At 37.7% G+C, this 21,864-nt stretch overlaps 2 protein-coding genes across 2 annotated transcripts; one reads left to right on the top strand and one right to left on the bottom strand.

The window, feature by feature from the left end:
• Positions 1 to 1,312: 1,312 nt before the first annotated feature.
• On the bottom strand, positions 1,313 to 9,033 carry LOC111322308 (uncharacterized). Its single transcript, XM_022925386.2, has 8 exons — positions 8,783 to 9,033; positions 6,742 to 7,656; positions 5,417 to 5,560; positions 4,405 to 4,592; positions 3,637 to 3,688; positions 3,208 to 3,344; positions 2,658 to 2,747; positions 1,313 to 1,727 (listed from the first exon to the last, which is right to left on the bottom strand). The coding sequence occupies exons 1-8, from the start codon at positions 8,888 to 8,890 to the stop codon at positions 1,535 to 1,537; spliced, it is 1,827 nt and encodes a 608-aa protein (XP_022781121.1). The 5' UTR covers positions 8,891 to 9,033; the 3' UTR covers positions 1,313 to 1,534.
• Positions 9,034 to 9,044: 11 nt separating this feature from the next.
• On the top strand, positions 9,045 to 19,523 carry LOC111322360 (traB domain-containing protein). The gene is made up of 10 exons (XM_022925447.2): positions 9,045 to 9,195; positions 10,709 to 10,939; positions 11,654 to 11,850; positions 15,183 to 15,323; positions 15,868 to 15,978; positions 16,077 to 16,127; positions 16,431 to 16,519; positions 17,308 to 17,480; positions 18,219 to 18,327; positions 18,868 to 19,523. Exons 1-10 carry the CDS (start codon positions 9,135 to 9,137, stop codon positions 19,001 to 19,003), a joined length of 1,299 nt encoding a protein of 432 aa, XP_022781182.2. The 5' UTR covers positions 9,045 to 9,134; the 3' UTR covers positions 19,004 to 19,523.
• The last annotated feature ends 2,341 nt before the right edge of the window (positions 19,524 to 21,864 follow it).

Below are 21,864 nucleotides of genomic sequence, written 5' to 3'. Positions count from 1 at the left end.
CTACATTATAGCTTGTACCATGAATATATGAAAGTTCATATATTTTGAACTGCGGTATTAGATACGTATGATGCACGATCCTCGCAGTAGAGAGCGCTATTTATGCAATGGCGAAAATCAGACCTGAAAAAAAAATCAGGCCTGTACGGGATTCGAACCACTGACCTCTGCGATACTAGGGCAGCGCTCTACCAATTGAGCTAACTAGCCAACTGGGAGCAGGCCGTTAAGTTGATTCGTAATAAACCCGTGATGATAAATCAGATACAATGAATATATGAAAGTTCGTATATTTTGAACTGCGGTATTAGATACGTATGATGCACGATCCTCGCAGGCCTCGTACAGGCCTGATTTTTTTTCAGGTCTGATTTTCGCTATTGCATAAATAGCGCTCTCTACTGGGATGATCGTGCATCATACGTATCTAATACCGCAGTTCAAAATATATGAACTTACATATATTCATTGTATCTGATTTATCATCATGGGTTTATTACGAATCAACTTAACGGCCTGCTCCCAGTTGGCTTGTTAGCTCAATTGGTAGAGCGCTGCACTGGTATCGCAGAGGTCAGTGGTTCGAATCCCGTACAGGCCTGATTTTTTTCAGGTCTGATTTTCGCTATTGCATAAATAGCGCTCTCTACTGCGAGGATCGTGCATCATATGTATCTAATACCGCAGTTCAAAATATATGAACTTACATATATTCATTGTATCTGATTTATCATCACGGGTTTATTACGAATCAACTTAACGGCCTACTCCCAGTTGGCTCGTTAGCTCAATTGGTAGAGCGCTGCACTAGTATCGCAGAGGTCAGTGGTTCGAATCCCGTACAGGCCTGATTTTTTTCAGGTCTGATTTTCGCTATTGCATAAATAGCGCTCTCTACTGCGAGGATCGTGCATCATACGTATCTAATACCGCAGTTCAAAATATATGAACTTTCATATATTCATTGTATCTGATTTATCATCACGGGTTTATTACGAATCAACTTAACGGCTTACTCCCAGTTGGCTTGTTAGCTCAATTGGTAGAGCGCTGCACTAGTATCGCAGAGGTCAGTGGTTTGATTTTCGCTATTGCATAAATAGCGCTCTCCACTGCGAGGATCGTGCATCATACGCATTATAGCTTGTGCTCTTAACTTATTTTTTCCCATATGGTCTTCTCCCGTAAGTACATTTTTGTATCTGGCATTCTCAGGTCGCAGGAACCTTTTTGCGTCGCGGTTTACTCATGTTTACTGTTGAAAAATACACGGCGCCGTGATGCGACGATTACTCTAAGCTACGAATTTGTGGAGCATATGGATATTTGATAATTTCCTCCCACAGAACAAGGATTTTTAATGCCAAGGATTTCTAACCCGAAGGAGATTCCGTCTTGATCTAGCTACCTTCTGGTATGAGCATGTGGCAAATTTTTACCGCGTTGTTTATTCTTGATGACGGCCCAGGCCTGTTAACGACCTGTGTATGGAAACTCGTAACACGGCTGTGAAAGTACTGTTTTCCGTCCTTCCTTAAGGCAAAGCCATCATATCCAGCAGCGAGTTAATCTTCGTATTAAGCCATGCCACTTGTTGGGGTATTAATCCCTCAAGCCAGTCCCTCGGCAGTTCAGAATATCCAAGTTTACAGCCTAACAAGGCCCCAGCCACAACTGCGTTACACGTAGCATGTCCTCCCTGCATTACAAGCTCTGTTATTGTTGTCCTGTTAAAAAAACAACAACAACAACTTTGTAGGTGTCATGTCTATTGTGTATCATAGTGCACATAGCACGTGCACGTGTTATTAAGAAATTCGTGAAATATCGTGTATTCTAGAATATCAATGTTTCGTGTTAATTATCCTTTTTTGTTTGAGATAGTTTAGTTGAGCGCGAAGTTCGCGCAGAAGAGAATGCTTTTGAATGTGCGTGTTCAGCGAAGTTCGCTGAAGCTTCTCAGAGAATTTCCAAGTTCAATTTGAGTTCAATTCGTAATATGTATACTTGGAAGTCTGAGAGATTAAAGCCTGGGGAAGTCTTCATAGTTAGCGTAATAAGAAATGACTATAACCCAGTTTCACGCTCTGAAGTGAACGCGAAGAATTTCTCTTTACAGTATTGATACATTTTCAAACAGGAAAGAAAAAAAAGTAAAATCTGTGGGATATTATTTGATTGAACACAGCCTGCAGAACGAGCATATTTGTTGGAGGTTTCTCGGACGAACAGAGATTTGATAATTAGATCTTGGGATTTGCGGGGTGCGACATGAGCACTCTATGAGTTCATAGGTTTTCAAAGATAAAGTACAGGTCAATGTACTATATACACACACAGTTCAAAACCCAATAGGAGAGTCATCAATACCCTTTCGAACACTAAAGTGCATCGACTACAACTCCAACGAAACCCTTGTAACGCAGCACCAAATAGATATGTATTTCCGTCGTACTTCCCAAACGCTTTTCGGGTCAAATTTTTCCTTTTCGTTTTGCAGTGTACGATGTCCCAACTACAGCTTTCACATTGCGAATTTACTGCGAGAAAAATGCTCATAAGCTTTGAAGTTCAAAAAAAATGTATAATTATATCTTTAGGACCATGTACTGGGTCATAAGTACATGCGGTATAAGTGTTAAGGCGTACGCACTTACTTGTAATCTTTCATAGATCTGAGTGCTACCAAACCAGCTCCTAAAGGCTTTAAAGTGTAATCTGTCATTCGAGGCTCACAAAACTCAACGCTGCAATGAAGCACCCCTTGATTAGAATTCATGATTGCTTTACAGTGTACTTCGCTTTGTGATTGATCCTGAAAACTCGCGCAACGCTCTCAACCAATCAGATGAAAGGCTAAAACCAATCATGACTTGGTCGCTCACGTTTTCCCGCGCTTTAGGCAGTTTGGTCGGGGTCGCGTTTTCTCGCGCTTTAGGCAGTTTGGTCAGAGTAGTGTTTTCCCGCACTTTTAAGCAGTTTGGTCAGGGTCGCGTTTTCCTGCGCTTTAGGTTTACTGTGAGTTTTCCTTGGCTCTGAGGTATTTTCCTTTCTTTTGATTGGCCGTTGTGATTACTGCACTCTGTCTTTACGACTCTTATCGAAAAGGATGGTTGTAATACCGAAAATCGACCATAAACCGTTCCTTGATTAAAATAACAAACAAACAAACAAAATTAAAAATTGGCCACAAAAACGGTCACTTACTCTTCCCAGGTCTGGCAATTAAAATAATGATGAAAGTCTTTTTGATGAAAGGGTTCGACCAAGTAAACCTTTCCTTGCTCTTCCGCTTTCTCTAGTAATTCTTCAAGGGAAGACTTGCTTGTAACTTCATGTTGCCCCTTGCAATAAAAAATGAAACCAAGGAACAATAAATAAACTAACACTTCACAAATTTATACTGTTATTGTTTCCAAACGAACTATTGTATTTTGGGCTACAGCTCGGATAGAGGAATCCTTAGTAAACTCCAGGAATTACTGATACAAGCAAACTTATGAGAAGTGCCACATTTCCTAGGGAAACAAGTGTTGCTCTCAGCGCATTTCCTTCCAAAATATTTCCTTAACATTTGTCTTGGCGGTAGGTTTGTTTGCAACAAATATTTGCCAAAGATGAAATTAAAAAATATACCTGCAACATCAATGCAATGACAATGCACACAGCAACACAGCTTGCAATACACCTGAGAATTCAAAGTGCCAGTAAATCATAAAATATTGAATAAAAAAAATATTGGAGGAACTATTAGAAAGATAATACTACAACAGTCCTGTCCATACTTTAGTCCAAGGCATTAGGCAGAGGATAATGTAAGAGATAAGCAAATGGAAATAATTGTATTGACTAATTAACCCAGTTCATTACACCAATTGAACATGCAACCAAAATGGCATATGCAACAGCACTGTGAGTTTCAGGCAACGACATCAATCCAGTTGATGAGAGATACCAATTTTGAGGGAACTGGGAAATGATCAGAATTCTTTTGTAATCCCTTAAAACCTTTAACTTCCATGAGTGACCGAGACAGAATTTCTCCTTACAACATCAATACAATATCACTCAAACAAGTGAAGACAATAAAGAAAAACATCCATGAGGGGATTACAAGTTGATCCATCAGCAAATTTTCCAAACTAACATCATAAGAATCATATGGCAGACAGTAAAGAGAATGTCTTATGAGATATCGAGAGTGGAAAAGTTGATGACTTTCCCCACCTTCTCTGAGTCCCACTTAGTGCTCTCAGTTTCCTTGAGTCCTTCCAATGGATGATAAAATAAAAGTAAACTTGGAAGAATGAACTTAACATTGGAGTCATTCATCAAATTTTGACTTCTCTTTTCCTACTACTGCCTACAAAGTTTCATTAAACAATCCATGGAGCCAGCTCCTACCTGGGATCGCAATGAGTAGCCTTACAAATTCTGATCGCATTTGTTGCTACCTCATTTAAGTTGTGAAAGTGAGCAATACCAAGGGCTGCCACTCTCATTACTGCTCCATTAGAGGGTGATTCAAATTTGTTTGCCACTGATCTTGCAGCAGCATGGGGATCACTTAAAAACTGTGGTTCACAAACAACCTGTAAAGATATTTAAAGGAGTTATGTCACAATAATTTGTCCATTTTGTTAAAATCTTCACCATCTTCAAACCTTCTTAAGTTTCACTGAAGTTTATCTTGTTTACCATGATCAAAAACTACATTAAATTTCTTTTAAGAGTTTTAGTTTACCCTTATTGATAATTTAAGGAATTCTCATTTATGCTTGAAATGTTATCAAATATGATGACTCTAAATTGTCGAGCATTCATGTGTCAAGTGACTACTCTCATTCCTCTGATTCAACTGTCCATTTATTCAATAACCAAAATAGTGTATTTACTATACTCACTATTAGTTGTTTTACTTTTATTTATGACGCAATTGATCGAGCAAGAAGAAGTTCCTTACAGTGGTAACACTATGCAATTTGCACAACACTGTTTAATGCAATATACTACAGAAATGTTATGAATTGTAACTTGAGGGACTTTGAGTGTTTCATCGCAGGATACAAGGAAATGGTTTTGATAAGGAAGAGTAAGAAAGTATCTGTTTAACAGGATTTCTAAGGATGTCGTCAATTAGTAAATTATAGTTTAGAAGTTCTTAAAAGATTTGAATGGTTCTCAGTTGATTTCTTTTCACATCTCAAGACTTCTGAACAGACCTTAGCAAAGATCTTTGAAAATTGACAGCTAATCCTAAATGACTGCTAATAAGAATTTATCAGCGGATAGCACACCCAGACAAACATTCCTCTGCTAAAGAGAAGCCAAAAACGGAAAGAGGATGGTGTCTTCATCAAAGGGACCCTAATTTGGCAACAAAGGACTTATACATCCTGCAAAAAACATCTCTTACCTTAGCAATGACTCCCCTGACCCCTCTCCCAACGGTATCTCCAAGTTCAGGAAAGCCATGTTTGCACCATGTAAGAAGGCTCTTAGCAAACTCTAGTTCATCTACAACACCAGCCCAATGAAGTATGTTCTCAAGGATCAAAACCTTTTACATTTGAAAAAGTGGGAGTAAATACTCAGTGTCTATGACTAAATCAAAGGGCTGTTTGTTTTCAACACATTAATTAACCCAATAACTTTACACACACAGACAACACTTTCAACTTTCCTCACACCACATTTAAAAACTAGATTTGCCGGTGACCCAACCACAGTCTCAACCACGCAAGTGTATTTCCAGGTTCAATAACTGGTACATGGGACGGTGGAAGGGGCTGGGGACAAGGGTTGAAGGTACATGCAGCGGTCAGCCTTCACATCTTTTTCTTGTCAAAAAAGTTAACACAGCCTTTTGCCTTATAATTTAGTCTAAGAATAATTTTGTCCATTGCACGACATGTCAGCTTTAGAAACTCTTTATGGTGTTCATGAATTTACATTATCAATCAATTTCACAGGATAATACTAAATTATCTTGTAATACCCCTCGCCAATGCAGCATCAGTTTCCTTGGAAACCTATCCCCTTTATTATTTCAGATTATTATATGGCTGTGTCTCACAAGGACTGGGAACTACCGAATTCACGAATTTGATCGGCTGAAATCAATATTGAAAGCGGTCTAGATTTTCCCATCTAGACTAGACCGGTCTAGAAGAAAAAGGTACAAAGGATATAAAAAACTGGCATATAAGACACAGCCATATAATAAACATCTTATTAACCAAGCTGGGTCAGTCTGTATGGGAGAATCTTGACCTCGGTCGCTGGTACAGACCTCACTGTGTTCGGTCTGCACTGGCAACCTTGGTCAAGATTCTCCCATACAGACCTCCTGCTCGGTTAATAAGAACTAAAAACATGTAAATGAGTATTGATAGCTGCCACAAACTGGGTTTATTTCTCTGAGGTGTCTAGAGATGAACCCCTCGTCAACAATCTTTGGTTTATAAAAAGCCAACTGATTTGAAACTCCTAGCATTAAACACATTTTAGCTTGGATTGCTGTCCCCATCATAATTGAGCAGAGTCAATAAAGCTCCATGACTGTGCAACTGACTAGTGACAATTGAGAACCAATAACATTTAACTATAATTCTCCTTTGTTTCAAACTCATTATGATACTTTACCATTTGCAAAACCTTGAAACAAAAGATGTGCAAGGAATGCCTTTTCACACCGGCAAAATAATTAAATTTTAACTGTCTCTAAAGAGCTGGACTCACAGTTTGGTCAAATGAGTCAGTCCAGTCCCCTTTCTGCCATTTACTTCTGTGCCTGTCTTTGACCATATGCTCCCAGAATAGCGAATCCTTATCATAATGAAACTTGCACTCATCAGGCATCATAAATTCTGTGCATAATCCCACAGCATCACCAACTGCTGCACCATACAAACAACCAACAATCTTATCCACAAGTTCATCAGGTGGAAGGTAATGCGCATTTACTGGTGGTCTTAGAGGTGTCTTAATACGGCTTGTAGCAATTGTATTCGTTTGTGTTTGAACATACTGTGTTCTTGCCGTGTGAGGGTTTGACGGCGCAAGGACCAAAACATCACCCCTGACACGTGGAAATTCATTGCTTTTACTTAACAGCTTTTCTTCTGGTTCTTTTGGATTTTGATTACGTAAATAAGCCAAGACTGACTCAGAGCCTTGGTTACAAATTTTCTGCGGTGGACATTTACACTTGTTGAAGATTGCCAAGATCAGCTTGAGAGATTGGGATTTTCCTAAAGTTAATGGTAATGCATCAAGTTCATTGTAACTGACATTTAAACTTTGAAGTGACTCCATACTTCCAAGATTGTGCGGTAAGCATTTCAATTGGTTGTGTGACAAATCAACTTTCTGAAGTCTTGCGAGATAACAAAATGCTTCTGGAAGTTCTTGTAACCTGTTGTTATTTAACAGTAATGTCTTCAAGTGGAATAAGTAACCAAAGGAATCTGGTAAATAACAGAGGCGGTTGTGGCTTAAATCAACAAATGACAGATGAGGCAAGTAGATGGCAAATTCAGATGGTAGGTAGGTAAAACAGTTGAATGATGCATCAAGCCTCTCATAAAATGACACACTGCTCAACAACTCAAATGGAAATTCAACCAGTGCATCATAACTGTCTTCCTTTAAATGCTGGATGAAAGGCAACCAGACATACAGAGACATTAGAATAACTTTGATATGCAGCATCTAGACATGTACTTTCCTTACATTTCTAAGCTCTAAAATGTAGACATCACTAGTTTCACTTAGCATCTTAAATTCTTAACCCTCAACTTCCATGAGTGACCAAAACAGAATTTCTCCTTACAATATCAATACAATATCAAGCAGACAAGTTATGAGAATAAAGAAAAATCAATTAGGGGATCATTGGTTGATTCAAAACCAAATTCTGCAACCCAACATAATAATGGTTGTATGGAGGACAATGAGGAGAATTGAATGAGAACTTAGGAGTGAAAAGGTTAAATAAATTTTAAAGCTATGAGCTTTAAGGTCCATTCTTCTCAACCTCTGAGCTCATCCCAGTAACCGGAATATTAATTATATGACTATGGGTTGAAGAATTGCTTCTTTTCCTGGAAAGCTTGAAATTCTATCGAGTTGTATGCAATCCGTCAAGTTTTCACAATACGTGTAGTTTGCTGCTACCCAGTAGTAATATTTCTCAAGGCTTGGAATTTGTCTAGTTTTTTCCTCCGCCAAAGTCCCAGCCACAGATTCATAGATAATTATTCATTTTCTATTGGCTATAAATCAAAAAAGGGGAGGGATACTTCAAACAGGGAATAAATTCGCAAGAATGAATGATCCACCAATATGCATAATGCATTTGTTTCCTCTTCATACCTTAGACAATTGAAAATAACATAATTACGATTCGACATTGCGCTCCACAAGTAATTCACCGAACATTTTCGCTGGGAATGTTATTCTACCGTAACTACAAATAGCTCAGTTGAGTAGGCTAATGACAAGTAGCCAAAGTGGCTTATTCTATAATCGCATGACCTTTCAACGCTACCATAATTTTCACGCTATTAAATGGCTTTTTGACTCTCAAGTATGTAATAACTTTAGACGCTAATTTTTAATGACTAAATAACATAACATGAACAGAACTTAATCATACAGAGTTTTAAGATTAACTATCAGTAAATGAAGGAGATCGGTATTTAGGAACACCCGATCACCCAAACAACAAGGCGATAATCTCCAAATAAATTCATAACTTATGCTCCAAATTAAAGGTTACCTGTTGATATTCCTCGTATCCCAATGATCGACTTATATTAAGCTCTCGAGAGCTCAAACCTTGAAGTTGACCCACATTAACTTTAGAGCTTGATTCTATGTTTCCCATTTCTTATGAACTGACCCTTATATCTAATTTCGTCGAATTTTCTTCGTGTCTATGAAAATTAATGATTTGATATTCCTCAGCTGAAGCATACTTGGTACGAACCGCTGAGACCCTCGAAACCTTCGTACTAACAGAGCTTTTGATTGGATAAAAGATTCTTTGATACACGACTCCTTGAGTTTCACCAATGGGTGATCACTTTATATAAGCTCCTTCTAAACGGTGATTCATCAACAAAACAAAAATGGCTGACACAGACTCTGATACAGGCGATCGAGATCAAAGAACGTCACGTGAAATAAATGGTAAGTATTTGAAATTTGGCGGTGAATTGTGATCCAGCGAAAGCCAGAGGGATTTTAAACCTTTAACAAATAACTGGAGGCTAAAATAGTTAAAATTTCCTACTACTCTTTTGTTGTTTCATGTCTCAATTACCGTAGTTTTCGTAATTTGCGTTTTCAGCCCACTCTCGATCGACTTTTAGGATGTTAGACTTACATCTGTGGCAGTTGTTTTCCCTGGTCTTCATTGTTCTAAAATACATATAGGAATCGCGATATTTTTTACATTGTCTTTCGAATGGATATGATTGATTTCATAGCTGTCCTTTGTATCTTTTCGATCTAAGCTTACGAAATAAATATTGATGTCGGCATAGCTTCTCAGAATTTGAATTACCAAAATATATACTCGATATTACCAAGAATAAAAAGGCTTTCTCTGAAAATTAGTTAACTTTAAATAGAGTCTTTGAACTAATAATGTACTATTAACTCCCTAAAACTAACGTTCAGCTCAGTTTAAAGTCTTACCAACTGGTAAGCTAATATTTTAGTGGTAGTAAGTAACAAGGAGTTGTCTGGTTGCTATGGATGCATGTATATTTTGCTATTAAAAATTATTTTGGTCAAGACAGGTGGGTCTTAAAGGGCCATAAAATGCCAACCAAAAGTCAAAATATGAGTCAGATTTGGTTTCTGTGACATAAAACAACCAGGAGAACTGTCTAGTGTTGATGCACTGTGGCATGAATTGATTGGAGTGCTCCTATTGTTCCTGGATGTGATGGTAGTCCAATGCATGCTACTCTTTCCAAAAGGTTGCCAGGTACCCTTAAAAAATCTGGCATAATGAGTTACACTCCAAGTTGGAGCAAGACACTGTTATCTGTTAATCGCTTCAAAGCTTCAACACTGATCCCCCTGGCAACCCCATGGGCATTTGAAATTTTGAAGATTGGTTAATTCATATCCCTCTTCCTCCTCTTCCAGGCCAAAATTTTGTTCCTAAGTCTCACTCAAGCCAAATCTTTTATTCACTATTCTTTGTGTGATTAATGAATGTTGTAGAATTTAGTAAAGTCACATGTTAGTCTAAGCATCATTCTACAATGGTTAAGTTTTCTCTTCTATGCCATTCCCTCGAAAAATGCAGACCCTTTGCCATAAAATTGCTCCTTTAGAATTAAAATATGTGTACTATGCTGAAAAGACTTGACACTCCGGGTTTTAATTATTAGCTCACCCAAAGTTCAAATTCCCACTCCCCAGGCACAGATAACAGTCAAATTCAAATTTATTGGTGCATTTATTAAGGGCAAAGGTTCTTGCCAACACAGCATAATGACTTGGTGGCTAAGTCTTGAATGCTGACTGTTCTCTCAGGGTCAATTGAACAAACCATGGGACCAAGGTGCCTGCCCCTTAAACAAATTTTTGCAAATATTACCCATAAATTAACTAGTTTATTTTATATGTCCAAATATAGTTTCTCACATTAACATGATTATTTTCTCATTTTGAACAAACATTTCAGAACAAAAACCTGAAAGTAGCCAAGAGGTACAGAGTGAGGATGGAGATGATAATCTTAATTTTGAAGATGCAAGGGAAGGAAGAAATGATGAAAGCTTTAGTGACAGTGATGAGGTGGAGGATGAACAGCTCATGGTGATAGAGACTCCTGAAGGATTGACCCTTGTAGAACCGACAGAAAACTCATCTTTTTACATTGTGCAGGAACATGAAGGACAGGAAACCCCTCCAGGTACATTTTATAAACATGGTGCTTTTCAAATAATATTTGCAACAATAATATTTGCAAACAAAGAAATATTATTTCTTTGTTTGCAAATGTTTCTATCCCACTTGGAATTTGATTTTGCTCTGTCTGAAAACACTCCAAATTTTAAAATAATCATGGTAACCAAACATTATAAAGCATGAACCTCTCTGATAGAAAAAAGAAGGATTGGCCCTTTTTTTAAGGTGTCATTTTACATGTACTATATCAAATAATTCTTGGGTAAAAATTACCTAGACTTACCTTAATTTTTAGAATCAGGTGTTGAGTCCAGCAATAAAAATATGTAAAAAGAGGGTATTAAATTGTTTGAATTTTATGTTACTTTATTTTAGTTGTCATATGTGAATGATACATGTATATTAATACTTGCCAATTATGCGAACAATATGAGTATATCAAAAAGCTGTTTAGGTAAGTCTTAGAAATACATTTGTACAATTATATGCTCTTCAAAACTCTCTCTTTTCATTGAAGTGAATAATCTTGTTCTTCCAATCCAGAGATAAATTTGCAAATTTCAAACTGTGGTAAAAGAGGAATGTTTAAAATCTCATTTAGTGAAATTTTAAATATAGGATTTCAGACATAAGTAAACATCAGCATAGGCTAATCAATGGGCTTTTTTTTCTTTCATTTTGTTCTTGAGAATTCATTTTAGTTTCCTCTTCATGACAGGAATGCCTCCTGAGCCAGAAACCTCCCAGGATGTCAGTTTATCTGAAGAACTTCTAATGAACATCCAAAGATTGAGAAGAAGCTCAAGCCCAGAGCTCCCTGATACGGTAACGAAGCTTGAAACTCCTGAAGGCTGTAAAGTTTATCTTGTTGGAACTGCTCACTTTAGTAAGGAAAGCCAAGATGATGTGGCAAAGGTAAATACCAAATGACTTAAGTGCCACTCCCGCTAAAAGCAGTCCACTCGACTTCCTGTCCAAAAAAACTTTCCTTAATTTTTTTCCTTTGAAAAGGGTTTAGGACACATATTTCAAAAATAATTTGGTTATTTTCCAATTCTCTTTTTTTGCCTCGTCACAAGCGAAAATTGACTTTTGGCTAGACCACCCGTGTAGACAACGATCGCAAGTGTAAATTTCACAGCTTTTGTCGAGTACGCTGCGACTGCAACAGTGTAGCTCACGGAATTTTCTCTTGCTTTAAGTTACCTGCTATATTCTGTCAGTTCACAGACAAAATATGAAAACTTCCCTTGAAATTCTATTTACACCAGCGTGATCAGAAGAGACCCTTCCCTTCGACCTTAACTTGCATATCAAAAATTAACCAATTTAAAACAAAGAATTCTCAAAATGCAGGCGTAAATTGGGCTAAAAGACATATTGGAGGATAGCTTATACACCAAAGAGGTTACCGATTACCTCAAACCCGCAGGTATCTCTAGCTTTCATCCACTGTCATCTTGAAAACAACGCAAATCAATGTCTTTGCTTAAATGCGCACGTGTCTAAGCTCATTTGCATAATTCTGAAAAATGACCAAGATATGTCTTTGACCATTTAAACTTCACTTGTTTGTCTTCTACGTAAAGTATTTTAGGTTTTCATAAAAATTAGATGGAAAATAAATTCGATTCATCCTAAATGTTGCACAAACATGATCAGTCGTAAAGCTTGCATGACAAAGTAAACAAAGGCGATCGAAAGGCGCTTCCTCGATGATTTTCCCTGAATCAGGTCAATAGCCATGTACAGAGATCAAAATTAAAGAATTCGATGTGGCATTCTGATCATTGCAGACATACTGTGTTGCTTAAAAGGACACACAAACAAGTTAAAATACATGTACATTACGGTGTTATTTACAAAAGAACCTTCCACAAGAATTCTTGCAGCTTCTACCGAGGTTTAGCACATGGAATGCAATCAAAAGGCCCTCCTTTCCGAACATTTGCTGCCATCATTAGAGATTTTATGTTTTTACAGTCCACAAAGTTCTTGAGGAACAAACTTAATCTTTCCCTTCGAAGCAAATTCAGCCTGGTATGTTGCATGACGTGATTATGCTAACCAGTCCATTCATTCCATGACTTGTTTCGCATGTATGTAAATTGAAACTTATAAGTACGGTAGTTAAATAAATGTAACGAATTAGAACCAAAAGTTACAAATGAACTGAAGTAAAAGAATTGGGGATGGTATTTGAGCTTACATTGGTCTACCTTCACCCCCCTGTTCAATATTTTTGAGTGAGTGAAGGTTCTAGCATACATCAATCCACCCCTCTCGCTTTAGATAAGTCTGTCACCCACGTGTTTGTTTAGTGGAGAGGAGAGGGTCTTCAGTTATTGATATGTTTTGAGAAATTTATTGCACAAAATGTCTACATGTTTCATGGAAAGCAAAGATTGTAGTGGGTGTGGGTATTTAAGTGGAGTCTCAGCCCCGATATCTCTCCTGGAATGCCAGGATGACGTATCAAATCATTTGAAGTACTACCATCTATCCAGCGAAGTCCTCGAGTACAACTTAATTTTGCTTTGTTCTGGTCATTTTGGCCTCGAATTGGAAAAAATACAACAGATGTTTGTATGTTCTAAACATCAGAATCCTTTGGGAAAACACTGGAAATGCAGTATAAGTACTTGTTAGCATCCAGAGCACAAAGGAAAATGTGAGGCAGTGAAAATAGGCTGAGTACGAAATAATCTTTAGGCTCATATACCTTGACTTTGTACTTATTAATTACCAGAGGTATTAAATTAGTAATTACCAAGGTTTGCATCACATGACGTGTCAATTAATTAGCATAATCACAGACTGTATTTGCCTGGCTGGTTTTGATAGTGGCAGGAAAAGGTTAAATTTGTCGCACAATAGCGTTGAGGACTGTAACAACATAAAATCTCTAATGATGGCAGCAAATGTTCAGAAAGGAGGGCCTGTTGATTGCATTCCGTGCGCTAAACCTCGATAGAAACTGCAACAATTCTTGCTGAAGGTTGTTTTGTAAATAACACCGTAACGTACATGTGTTTGTGTGTCCTTTTTAAGCTGCACAGTATGTCTGCAATGACCAGAATGCCAAATTGGACTCTTTAAGTTTTATCTTCTCCACTCTGTAGGTGGCTATTGACCCGATTCAAGGAAACTTATCGAGGAAGCACCTTCCGATTGCCCTTGTTTACTTTGTCATGCAAGCGCTACGACTGATTATGTTTATGCAACGTTTTAGGATGACTCGCAATTTATTTTCCATCCATTTGTAAAGAAAACCTAAAACACTTTACACTGATGATAAACAAATGAAGTTTGAATGGTAAAAGACATATCAAGGGTCATTTTCAGAGTTATGCAAATGAGCTTTGACATGTGCGCTATTAAATAAAGACATTGATTTGCGTTGTTTTCAAGATGATGGTGGATGAAAGCTAGAGAGATACCCGCGGGTTTGATGCAATCGGTAACCTCCTTGGTGTATAACCTATCCTCCGATATGTCTTTTTTAGCCAGATTTACACCTGCATTTTGAGAATTCTTTGTTTTAAATTGGTTAATTTTTTATATGCAAATTAAGGTTGAAAGGAAGGGTTTGTTCCGATCACACTGGTATGAATAGAATTTCTAAGTGAAGTTTCCATATTTTGTCTGTGAACTAACTGATAACTGAATAGAGCTTGTAACTTGAAGCAAGAGAAAATTCTGTTAGCTACACTGCTGCAGTCGCAGCGTGCTCAACAAAAGCTGTGAAATTTACACTTACGATTGTTGTCTACACAGGTGGTCTAGCCAAAAGTCAATTTTCGCTTGTGGCGAGGCAAAAAAAGAGAATTGGAAAACAACCAAACTATTTTTTAAAAGTGTCCTAAACCCTTTTCATAGGAAAAAAATTAAGGAAAGTTTTTTTGGACGGGAAGTCGAGTGGACCACTTTAAGTGGGAGTGGCACTTAAATCAACAACAATTTTACTGACAGTCCTCTCCAGACATAGAAGTGTGGGTTACTGATCAGGTAGACTCTTGTGGTACATCACTATTGTGGATTTTCTGTTCATATGAGAGATTGCTGAATTCCTTTCCAAAAGTTCTAGTTGACTGAAACAAACTGCTGCTGTTGAACGTAGACCATCAATTACTAAATTTTACTTCTGTACTGAAATTATATATGACACAAAGTAACAGTGATTTTTTAAACAACAATATTTGTTATAAAATAGCAGAAAAGTTGTGACAATGATTACTTTTTTGCAGACTATTCAAGCTGTCCAGCCTGACATAGTGCTAGTTGAGCTTTGCAAAAGTCGAGTGGACATTCTTAAATATGATGAAGAATTTTTACTCAAGGAAGCAAAGAATATAGACTTGCAAAAGCTGAGACTTGCTATTAAACATGTAAGTACACTGTGATGCCATTATATATCACGAAAACCACAATGTGCATGTTTGATTTTATGATAGGATTGCACTGTATGTGTACTTGTGAACTATTCCTGGTCGTGTGCATAGAGAGGTAAAAAAGCAACTCTGGTGTTTATGACCTAACCATTTGTACCCACAGAAATAATAACAAATGTGTTAAATTTAAATATAATTGCATCTTCATAATGGGAATTGAACCGAGTGGAATGCAAGTACAGATTTCAATTTGGATTTAATTAAATGGTAAAACTACAATAACAGAAAGAGAAGGGCCCACCTTGCCTCTTTGGTTAGCCAATCGTAAGCAATATTTTCTCCTTTTTTCTCAGTTGTAGAGCCAAGGGTTTTATTACGGGCCAGGAATTTTGTTAGATCATACCCTCTAATCTGAGAGAAAAATTTATTCATTTTGTACACTACAATACTCTGTAGTTTCTGCATATATATAAAAACATGATTGACTTATTCAATTTAGGAACTATGCACATGATTTTTCCATGATTTTTTTTGCTCTTAGAGTGGGGTAATAGCTGGAGTGATGCAAGTTCTTTTACTTAGTGTGTCAGCGCACATAACCAAGCAGCTAGGAATGGCCCCAGGTGGAGAGTTTAGAGCAGCTTATAGAGAGGTAAGATTAAAACAGTTTTAACATGACTAGAGTGATGAGTGGAAATATTGTGCTAGTGATTGTGGTCTGCAAGAGTTACATTGTATCTAATTTTATAGGCTAGGAAGATACCAGGATGTCAAATTCATTTAGGAGATCGTCCCATTCAGGTACAGGATACATAAATTTGTTTCATGTACAATTTTGTGCCATGTAATATCCCCTTTGCCAATTTTTTCACTCTCTATTCTTGTGCCTGAAGCTTCTTGTGGTGTGATGAAACTGTAAATTTACCAAACAAAGGATGTTTTTTTTTACCAGGGTTTTCCTTTAATGCCACTGTTTTTTGAGAAAGGTGACTGGGTTAATGTAGTGTATTGTTGTACTTAGAGCATGATTAGATTACATTGTACATTAATTTGTGTGAGACACTTGTAAACAGTTATACTAATGGTACCTGTCTTTCTCCTCAGGTGACACTTTCTAGGGCAATGGCTGCTTTGAGTATATGGCAAAAAATGAAATTAGCCTGGCATCTTATGATGACTAAAGATCCAATTAGGTATGGGTTGGTCACTTGTATATGTAGATCTTTAATATAAGATGTGGTCTGTTTTAGATGGAGACTGATCATAACCATAATTATTTCTACACACCACAGTAACTCCTACCCTAATCAGAGTAACTAATGTTATAAGATTCTACAGGATCTTGATCCTGGTCCTATGGGTTCCTGTGCAATGTCTATCCACAGAAAATTAACAAAAGCTGTGTAAATTAATGGTGAAGCATACGTGTTATGTCTTGTGGGAGATGCAGTGGTCTTGAGGTTAACATAATGGATTGTGTAGAGTTTGATGTCACATTGCCTCTTTAGCAAAAAGACAATAAAAAGAAACAATCTGGATTTGTATTAACAGTCTTCTGTGTCAACCATTTCAGATCATGTGATGATTTATTCCAGAGGTTGCAACTTCTGTTTGTACATATTTTTCATGCACCCTCTGCCACATGTTATAAATTGCTCCTCCCGAGGAACCTAACCTGTCAAATCTATCAATGCTGGATTCATCACTGTATGATCTCAATGGGGTGTCACTAGGGATGACTGAATGGGAAGGGTAGCCTGCCATGGCCTAGTTTCCCATCCAGAGGGGGGCAGGGGTAGCAACACTCCCTCTGCCATTACTCTAACTGTGACATTTTAGGAGGTGTCAGGCATTTTGTTTATAGCACTGATTGATATTGATAACCTTATCAGTGGGTTCAATATTTGTAATTGTTTTCTCGTTGTGAACTTTTAACGCTGAGCATGGGTTTCTTTAAGCGTTCTGCCTTTCTATTTCGCAGCACAGAGGACGTAGAGAGATGTAAACAAAAGGACCTTCTAGCTGAAATGTTGGCTGAGATGACTGGAGATTTCCCCACCTTGTATAAAGTTTTTGTTTCTGAAAGAGATCAATATCTTGCAAGATCAATAAGATTATCTGCCATGCCAATTGAAATCCACAATGCTGATGGAGGTAAGTGACAGGTTTATTTATTTGGTAGTATATCATCACTGTGAATTTCCATTTTATTTAACTTTGTCCATTTTATGGCTTTTGATGCCTCAGCTTGTTTCATTTTTATTTGCCTTGATTTGCTTCTGGTCACCGCGTGCACCTCTGTGTTCTGGTCATGAAAAATAATATAGCTTTGGCCATTTAGCCATCCCTCTCACAAAACACTTTTGTATAAGTAAGAACATTATTTAGAGAACACAATTCATTGTGTAATATTAACCTTTGCTGTGAGCTTGTCGCACGCGTTGTTGTTATTGTATGCAAGAATTTCAACCAGTGAATTCAACTTGGAAACGTTGCATTAGTTTGAGTGGCTGCAAAACCAACTTTTAATCGAAAGGTACCACAATACATTGAATAAGCTCAGTAGGTTCTAAAAAATAAAAGGAGAAAATGAGTGCAAATGCTGAACTCATGATGCACAAACACTGCATCTCGAGACCGTTGAATGATTCAAAGCGAAGGTAGAGATCTGCTTTGTTCGTCCAGAATATGTTTCTGTGCTTTGGCAAAAAAAACTTCGTCCAACAGATTTCAATGTACGTTAACCACTGCTTAGTGCTACCTCACGAGGAGTATTTACGTGTACCTGCCTGTGCTTCCCATAATGAAGGACCTCTGCCACAACTTCGTGTTCCTTTGCTTATAGTTAGTTGTTTCAAAAACTTTACTTACTGGTTTCTTGTGCTGTTGCAGAACCTCAAGGAGTTGTCCCTAGTGTTGTGGTGGGTGTAGTCGGAATAGGACATGTGGACGGAATTACTGATAATTGGGAAAAGGACATTGACGTGAAAGAACTACTAAGGTAAGCTTTTGTTTTATTTCTTGGGTTATAAAACCATTTCGTCTTCAAAAGCATGTGGGATCTGCGCGAGTAACATTCCCTGTGATTATACATAGCAGACCTTGACTCCACGTTGAAAGGCGTTCTTCACTAACCGTTACAGATTGCCTGCAATGTAAGTTACCCCATGTGCAATGTTATTGGAGTCTTAAGAGGGCTCAGTTTTAACCATTGTGGCCTGGGGTTTTATCCTTGAGTGTAAGAAAGTAGTTAAATGAGAGATGGGTTTCCTTTTGTGTCGGGTGTCAACCTTACGCGAACATGGTTTTTCAAACTATGAGACAGAACCTTTTATTTTCTTCCCTCGGTTTCGTTTGGCGAGGTGGCCCGAAAGCGATGCGTATGAATCACGCAAGCCTCGTGGGTACAGTTCCATCAAATCTTGAATACCATGCGCTTCCAAAGGCTGGATATCACACAGTGTAGGCTGGTTTGCAGCACACACGCTTATCCAACGTGAGAATAGTGTACTCAATGAAATGTTTCTTTCACTTCTTCCAGAATTCCAGAAGCAAGCAGAGCAAGTAGGCTTATACGCCTTTCATTGAAAGCTTTTGTAGGGATTTTCCTTGCGTGGGGGGTTTACAAACTGGGAAAGTACACCAGAATAGGCTCGTACATTCCATACTGGAACTGAATAACAATCATGAACTTGGTGATGTGAGCGAATATGCTTTAAAAATTGGTGAAAATTTAAATGTATTTATTCCTTCCCAAGATAAAAAGAGGGATTAGAAAGTGAAGGACTGAAACTATTGTTAATCTTAAAGGTTGACTTTTACATTTTCTCAAAAGAATACATTCAGTATTCTAAGAAAATCTAAACCCTTTTGAGAATTGTTCTCACCATCTGAACGAGAAGGACTTGCATGCTCTGAATTGATGAGAAGTATACAACATCAAGGTTTTTTTGGAAGAAAATTTAAAATAGAACTTTTAGGAGTAAATTTTAACATATCTTACTTTTAGTGTCACCACTACTAGAAATTTAAAGATAGATAAAAGTTGTGCTGCTATTAAATTATATTACTGTGTGATATACATTGGTTCTTGACGAACATTACGCACACCTTTTGAAAAAGATTAAGATTTAGTAAAATTTTTGAGTGTTACTTTTTGTCCTGCACACGTGATCAATTAAAAATATCATACGTGCACTCTGAGAACACTCTTGTTATTATTCCTCACTGTATGTCCTCTAGACAGGCGCAGCCGTTTAATCCTAGTAGCGTGAATGAATCCCCCCTCCGTGCTGAGTCGGATGGATTTGAAAACGCAACTGATTTGTCTACACTGGAAAACGGAAGCACTGTTTCCCGTCCACGTTCCAACGATCACCAGTTGCCAAAACAGTTGAATGCACCCTTAAGCATGCGCAAGTGAGGCTCGATTATCAACAGCGGGCTGGGAAGTAGGCTCACGTTCCTCTGATTAAAGAGCGGACTCGGGGAAAACAGCATGAAAATCTAGTCTAGCGTTTTAAGAAGAACCGCGTAGTTCACCACCGAATGCAAAGAGCTCTGACGTTAAGTAAATATCTGTTTTTTTTGTTGTTTTTTTTTTCGTTTTGGGTGTACCCTAAGCGATCAGCTATTTTTTTCCTTTAAAGAGCTGACATCAGAAGGGATCGCATAATTTTGTTAGACTTAACGCATGTCGAGTAGTACTTTTTTAACGGTACGGGTGCGGGAAGAGCCGATGTGTTGAGGAAGTGAAAGACTAATGTTTTCTGTAGTACAGGGTCTGCTTAAGTTCATCAAGAAATAAAAAATTCACGGCTGTACTTTGTGATACCACAGACTCGTAAGAATAGTGTTATCGCCGAGAAGATTCTAAGGTTTTCTGACACGGTACTTAACAGAACGTTTTTATTTCAAGGTATTTTAATTATCTTGTCAAGCACAATGTCTAATTCCAGAACCTTCCTATTTGTTTGCCGAACGAGGCACTTCAGCGCAACAAATGAAACACTCTTCGTCCCGATATCAGTGTGGAGGTACCATACACTATTTTCCAACCTTTTCACTTCAGATTTGGGTCTCCACGCCTTCATCACCCTCTTTTTTATTGTTGTTTTTTATTGTTGTTTTTTATTGTTTTTTATAGTTGTTTTTTATTGTTGTTTTTTATTGTTGTTTTTTATTGTTGTTTTTTATTGTTGTTTCACCTCGCACTCCAGTATACAGCTGGATCGAGCCACTTTGTGAACATAATCTGCAACGACCTCCGGGATGTGCAGGCATAGGGTAAAATATAGACTGGACTAGACTATTTTTTTAACTATTTTTTTGACGATTTTTTGGACCATTCTATAAGTGGGGAGGCACACCTTTAATACTCAGGGAGGGGTGGGTGCAGTCGACAAGTACTGAGGGAGGGGTGGGGGAAGAATGTTATTACTCAGGGAGGGGTGACAGGTGGCTGTAATTGTAAACACTACTTGTTAATGGAGGTTTTACTCGATCATAATTATTGATTGTTTTTAAACTGGCGCGCGGAAAAAAATTTAGTAGTGAACAATAAAGACAATAGAGTGTTTATGTCTCGGAACTATCGGTCTGATAGTTGCCCCTTGGAAATTTGGAGTTTGACTAATGGTCGTGGGTACAAGTCGTGGGTCGTGGGTGTGGGTGTGGGTAAAAGTCGTGGGTGTGATTAATACTTAACAATAACAGAAATCATTTAAAATTTTAGTTATAATAATACATAAATATTATACAACCCTTGTCATTGTATCAGCTCGGTTTAGTGAGCCTAATATTTCATTGATTTCATCCAACAGAATTAGTTAATTTCAGCCCAAAAGAAAAGTGAAACCAAAGACAAAGCCATTATTTGCAGGATGATGTAATCTCTTAAAATGAGGGTCATTCCGAAGAGTTTGAGGAGTTTTGTTCAGGTAAAACGCTTGATCAACACACAAAAAAATAATCTTACACTGAAAAGAGAGAAGTGTTACACTTAAAAGAACAACGTTTTCAGGACATGAAAGAAGCTTCGAGGATCAGAAACACGGCTATTGGCCGTGTTCTTGAATTAAAATTAAATTGTGCTCTCAGTGCCGGTTAAAAATAAATGAAGTTTCAAAAGTAAAAGTATATCGCTCTGCTGGTCAGGGAAAATAAAGCTTGTATTGATCAATGACATTCAGACAAAGAGCCGAATGCTTTATCTCCGTATCGCGTACCATTTAACCCGCATCTAAGAAAAAAAAGTGAAGTGAAACAGCGAACTGTTGCAAGATAAGCCGATATATAGATAGCAACGTTGCATCGTTAGTCGCAGGTCTGGAGATGTTGGCTCCAAGGTTTTTCAAAGACACGAAAATGTAAAACCTCTGGTATCCAGTGTGCGGTACAATCGACAACCGGAAATCGCAAGCCAATGTTAAATTGGTCACGACAACTGGCATCGGTGACAAGAAATTAAACTGGCCGGGTCCATTTAACTGGCCAGGTCCTTTTCTAAATCATAAAATAAACTAGATATGAATAATTA

This window comes from Stylophora pistillata, chromosome 9, assembly GCF_964205215.1.
Source record: "Stylophora pistillata chromosome 9, jaStyPist1.2, whole genome shotgun sequence".
NCBI classification, from domain to species: domain Eukaryota; kingdom Metazoa; phylum Cnidaria; class Anthozoa; order Scleractinia; family Pocilloporidae; genus Stylophora; species Stylophora pistillata.
This window is presented reverse-complemented; position numbering and strand designations above follow the sequence as displayed.

Bases quoted from the DNA above. Each gene is read 5' to 3' on its own strand.
- LOC111322308 (XM_022925386.2), bottom strand. From the start codon at position 8,890: ATGGGAAACATAGAATCAAGCTCTAAAGTTAATGTGGGTCAACTTCAA. The intron at 5,561-6,741 runs GTGAGTCCAGCT...CAAATGTAAAAG, and splicing joins CTGACTCATTTGACCAAACT to GTTTTGATCCTTGAGAACAT. The intron at 4,593-5,416 runs GTAAGAGATGTT...ATATCTTTACAG, and splicing joins TCAGGGGAGTCATTGCTAAG to GTTGTTTGTGAACCACAGTT.
- LOC111322360 (XM_022925447.2), top strand. From the start codon at position 9,135: ATGGCTGACACAGACTCTGATACAGGCGATCGAGATCAAAGAACGTCA. The intron at 11,851-15,182 runs GTAAATACCAAA...ACTTTTTTGCAG, and splicing joins GCCAAGATGATGTGGCAAAG to ACTATTCAAGCTGTCCAGCC. The intron at 18,328-18,867 runs GTAAGCTTTTGT...CACTTCTTCCAG, and splicing joins GACGTGAAAGAACTACTAAG to AATTCCAGAAGCAAGCAGAG.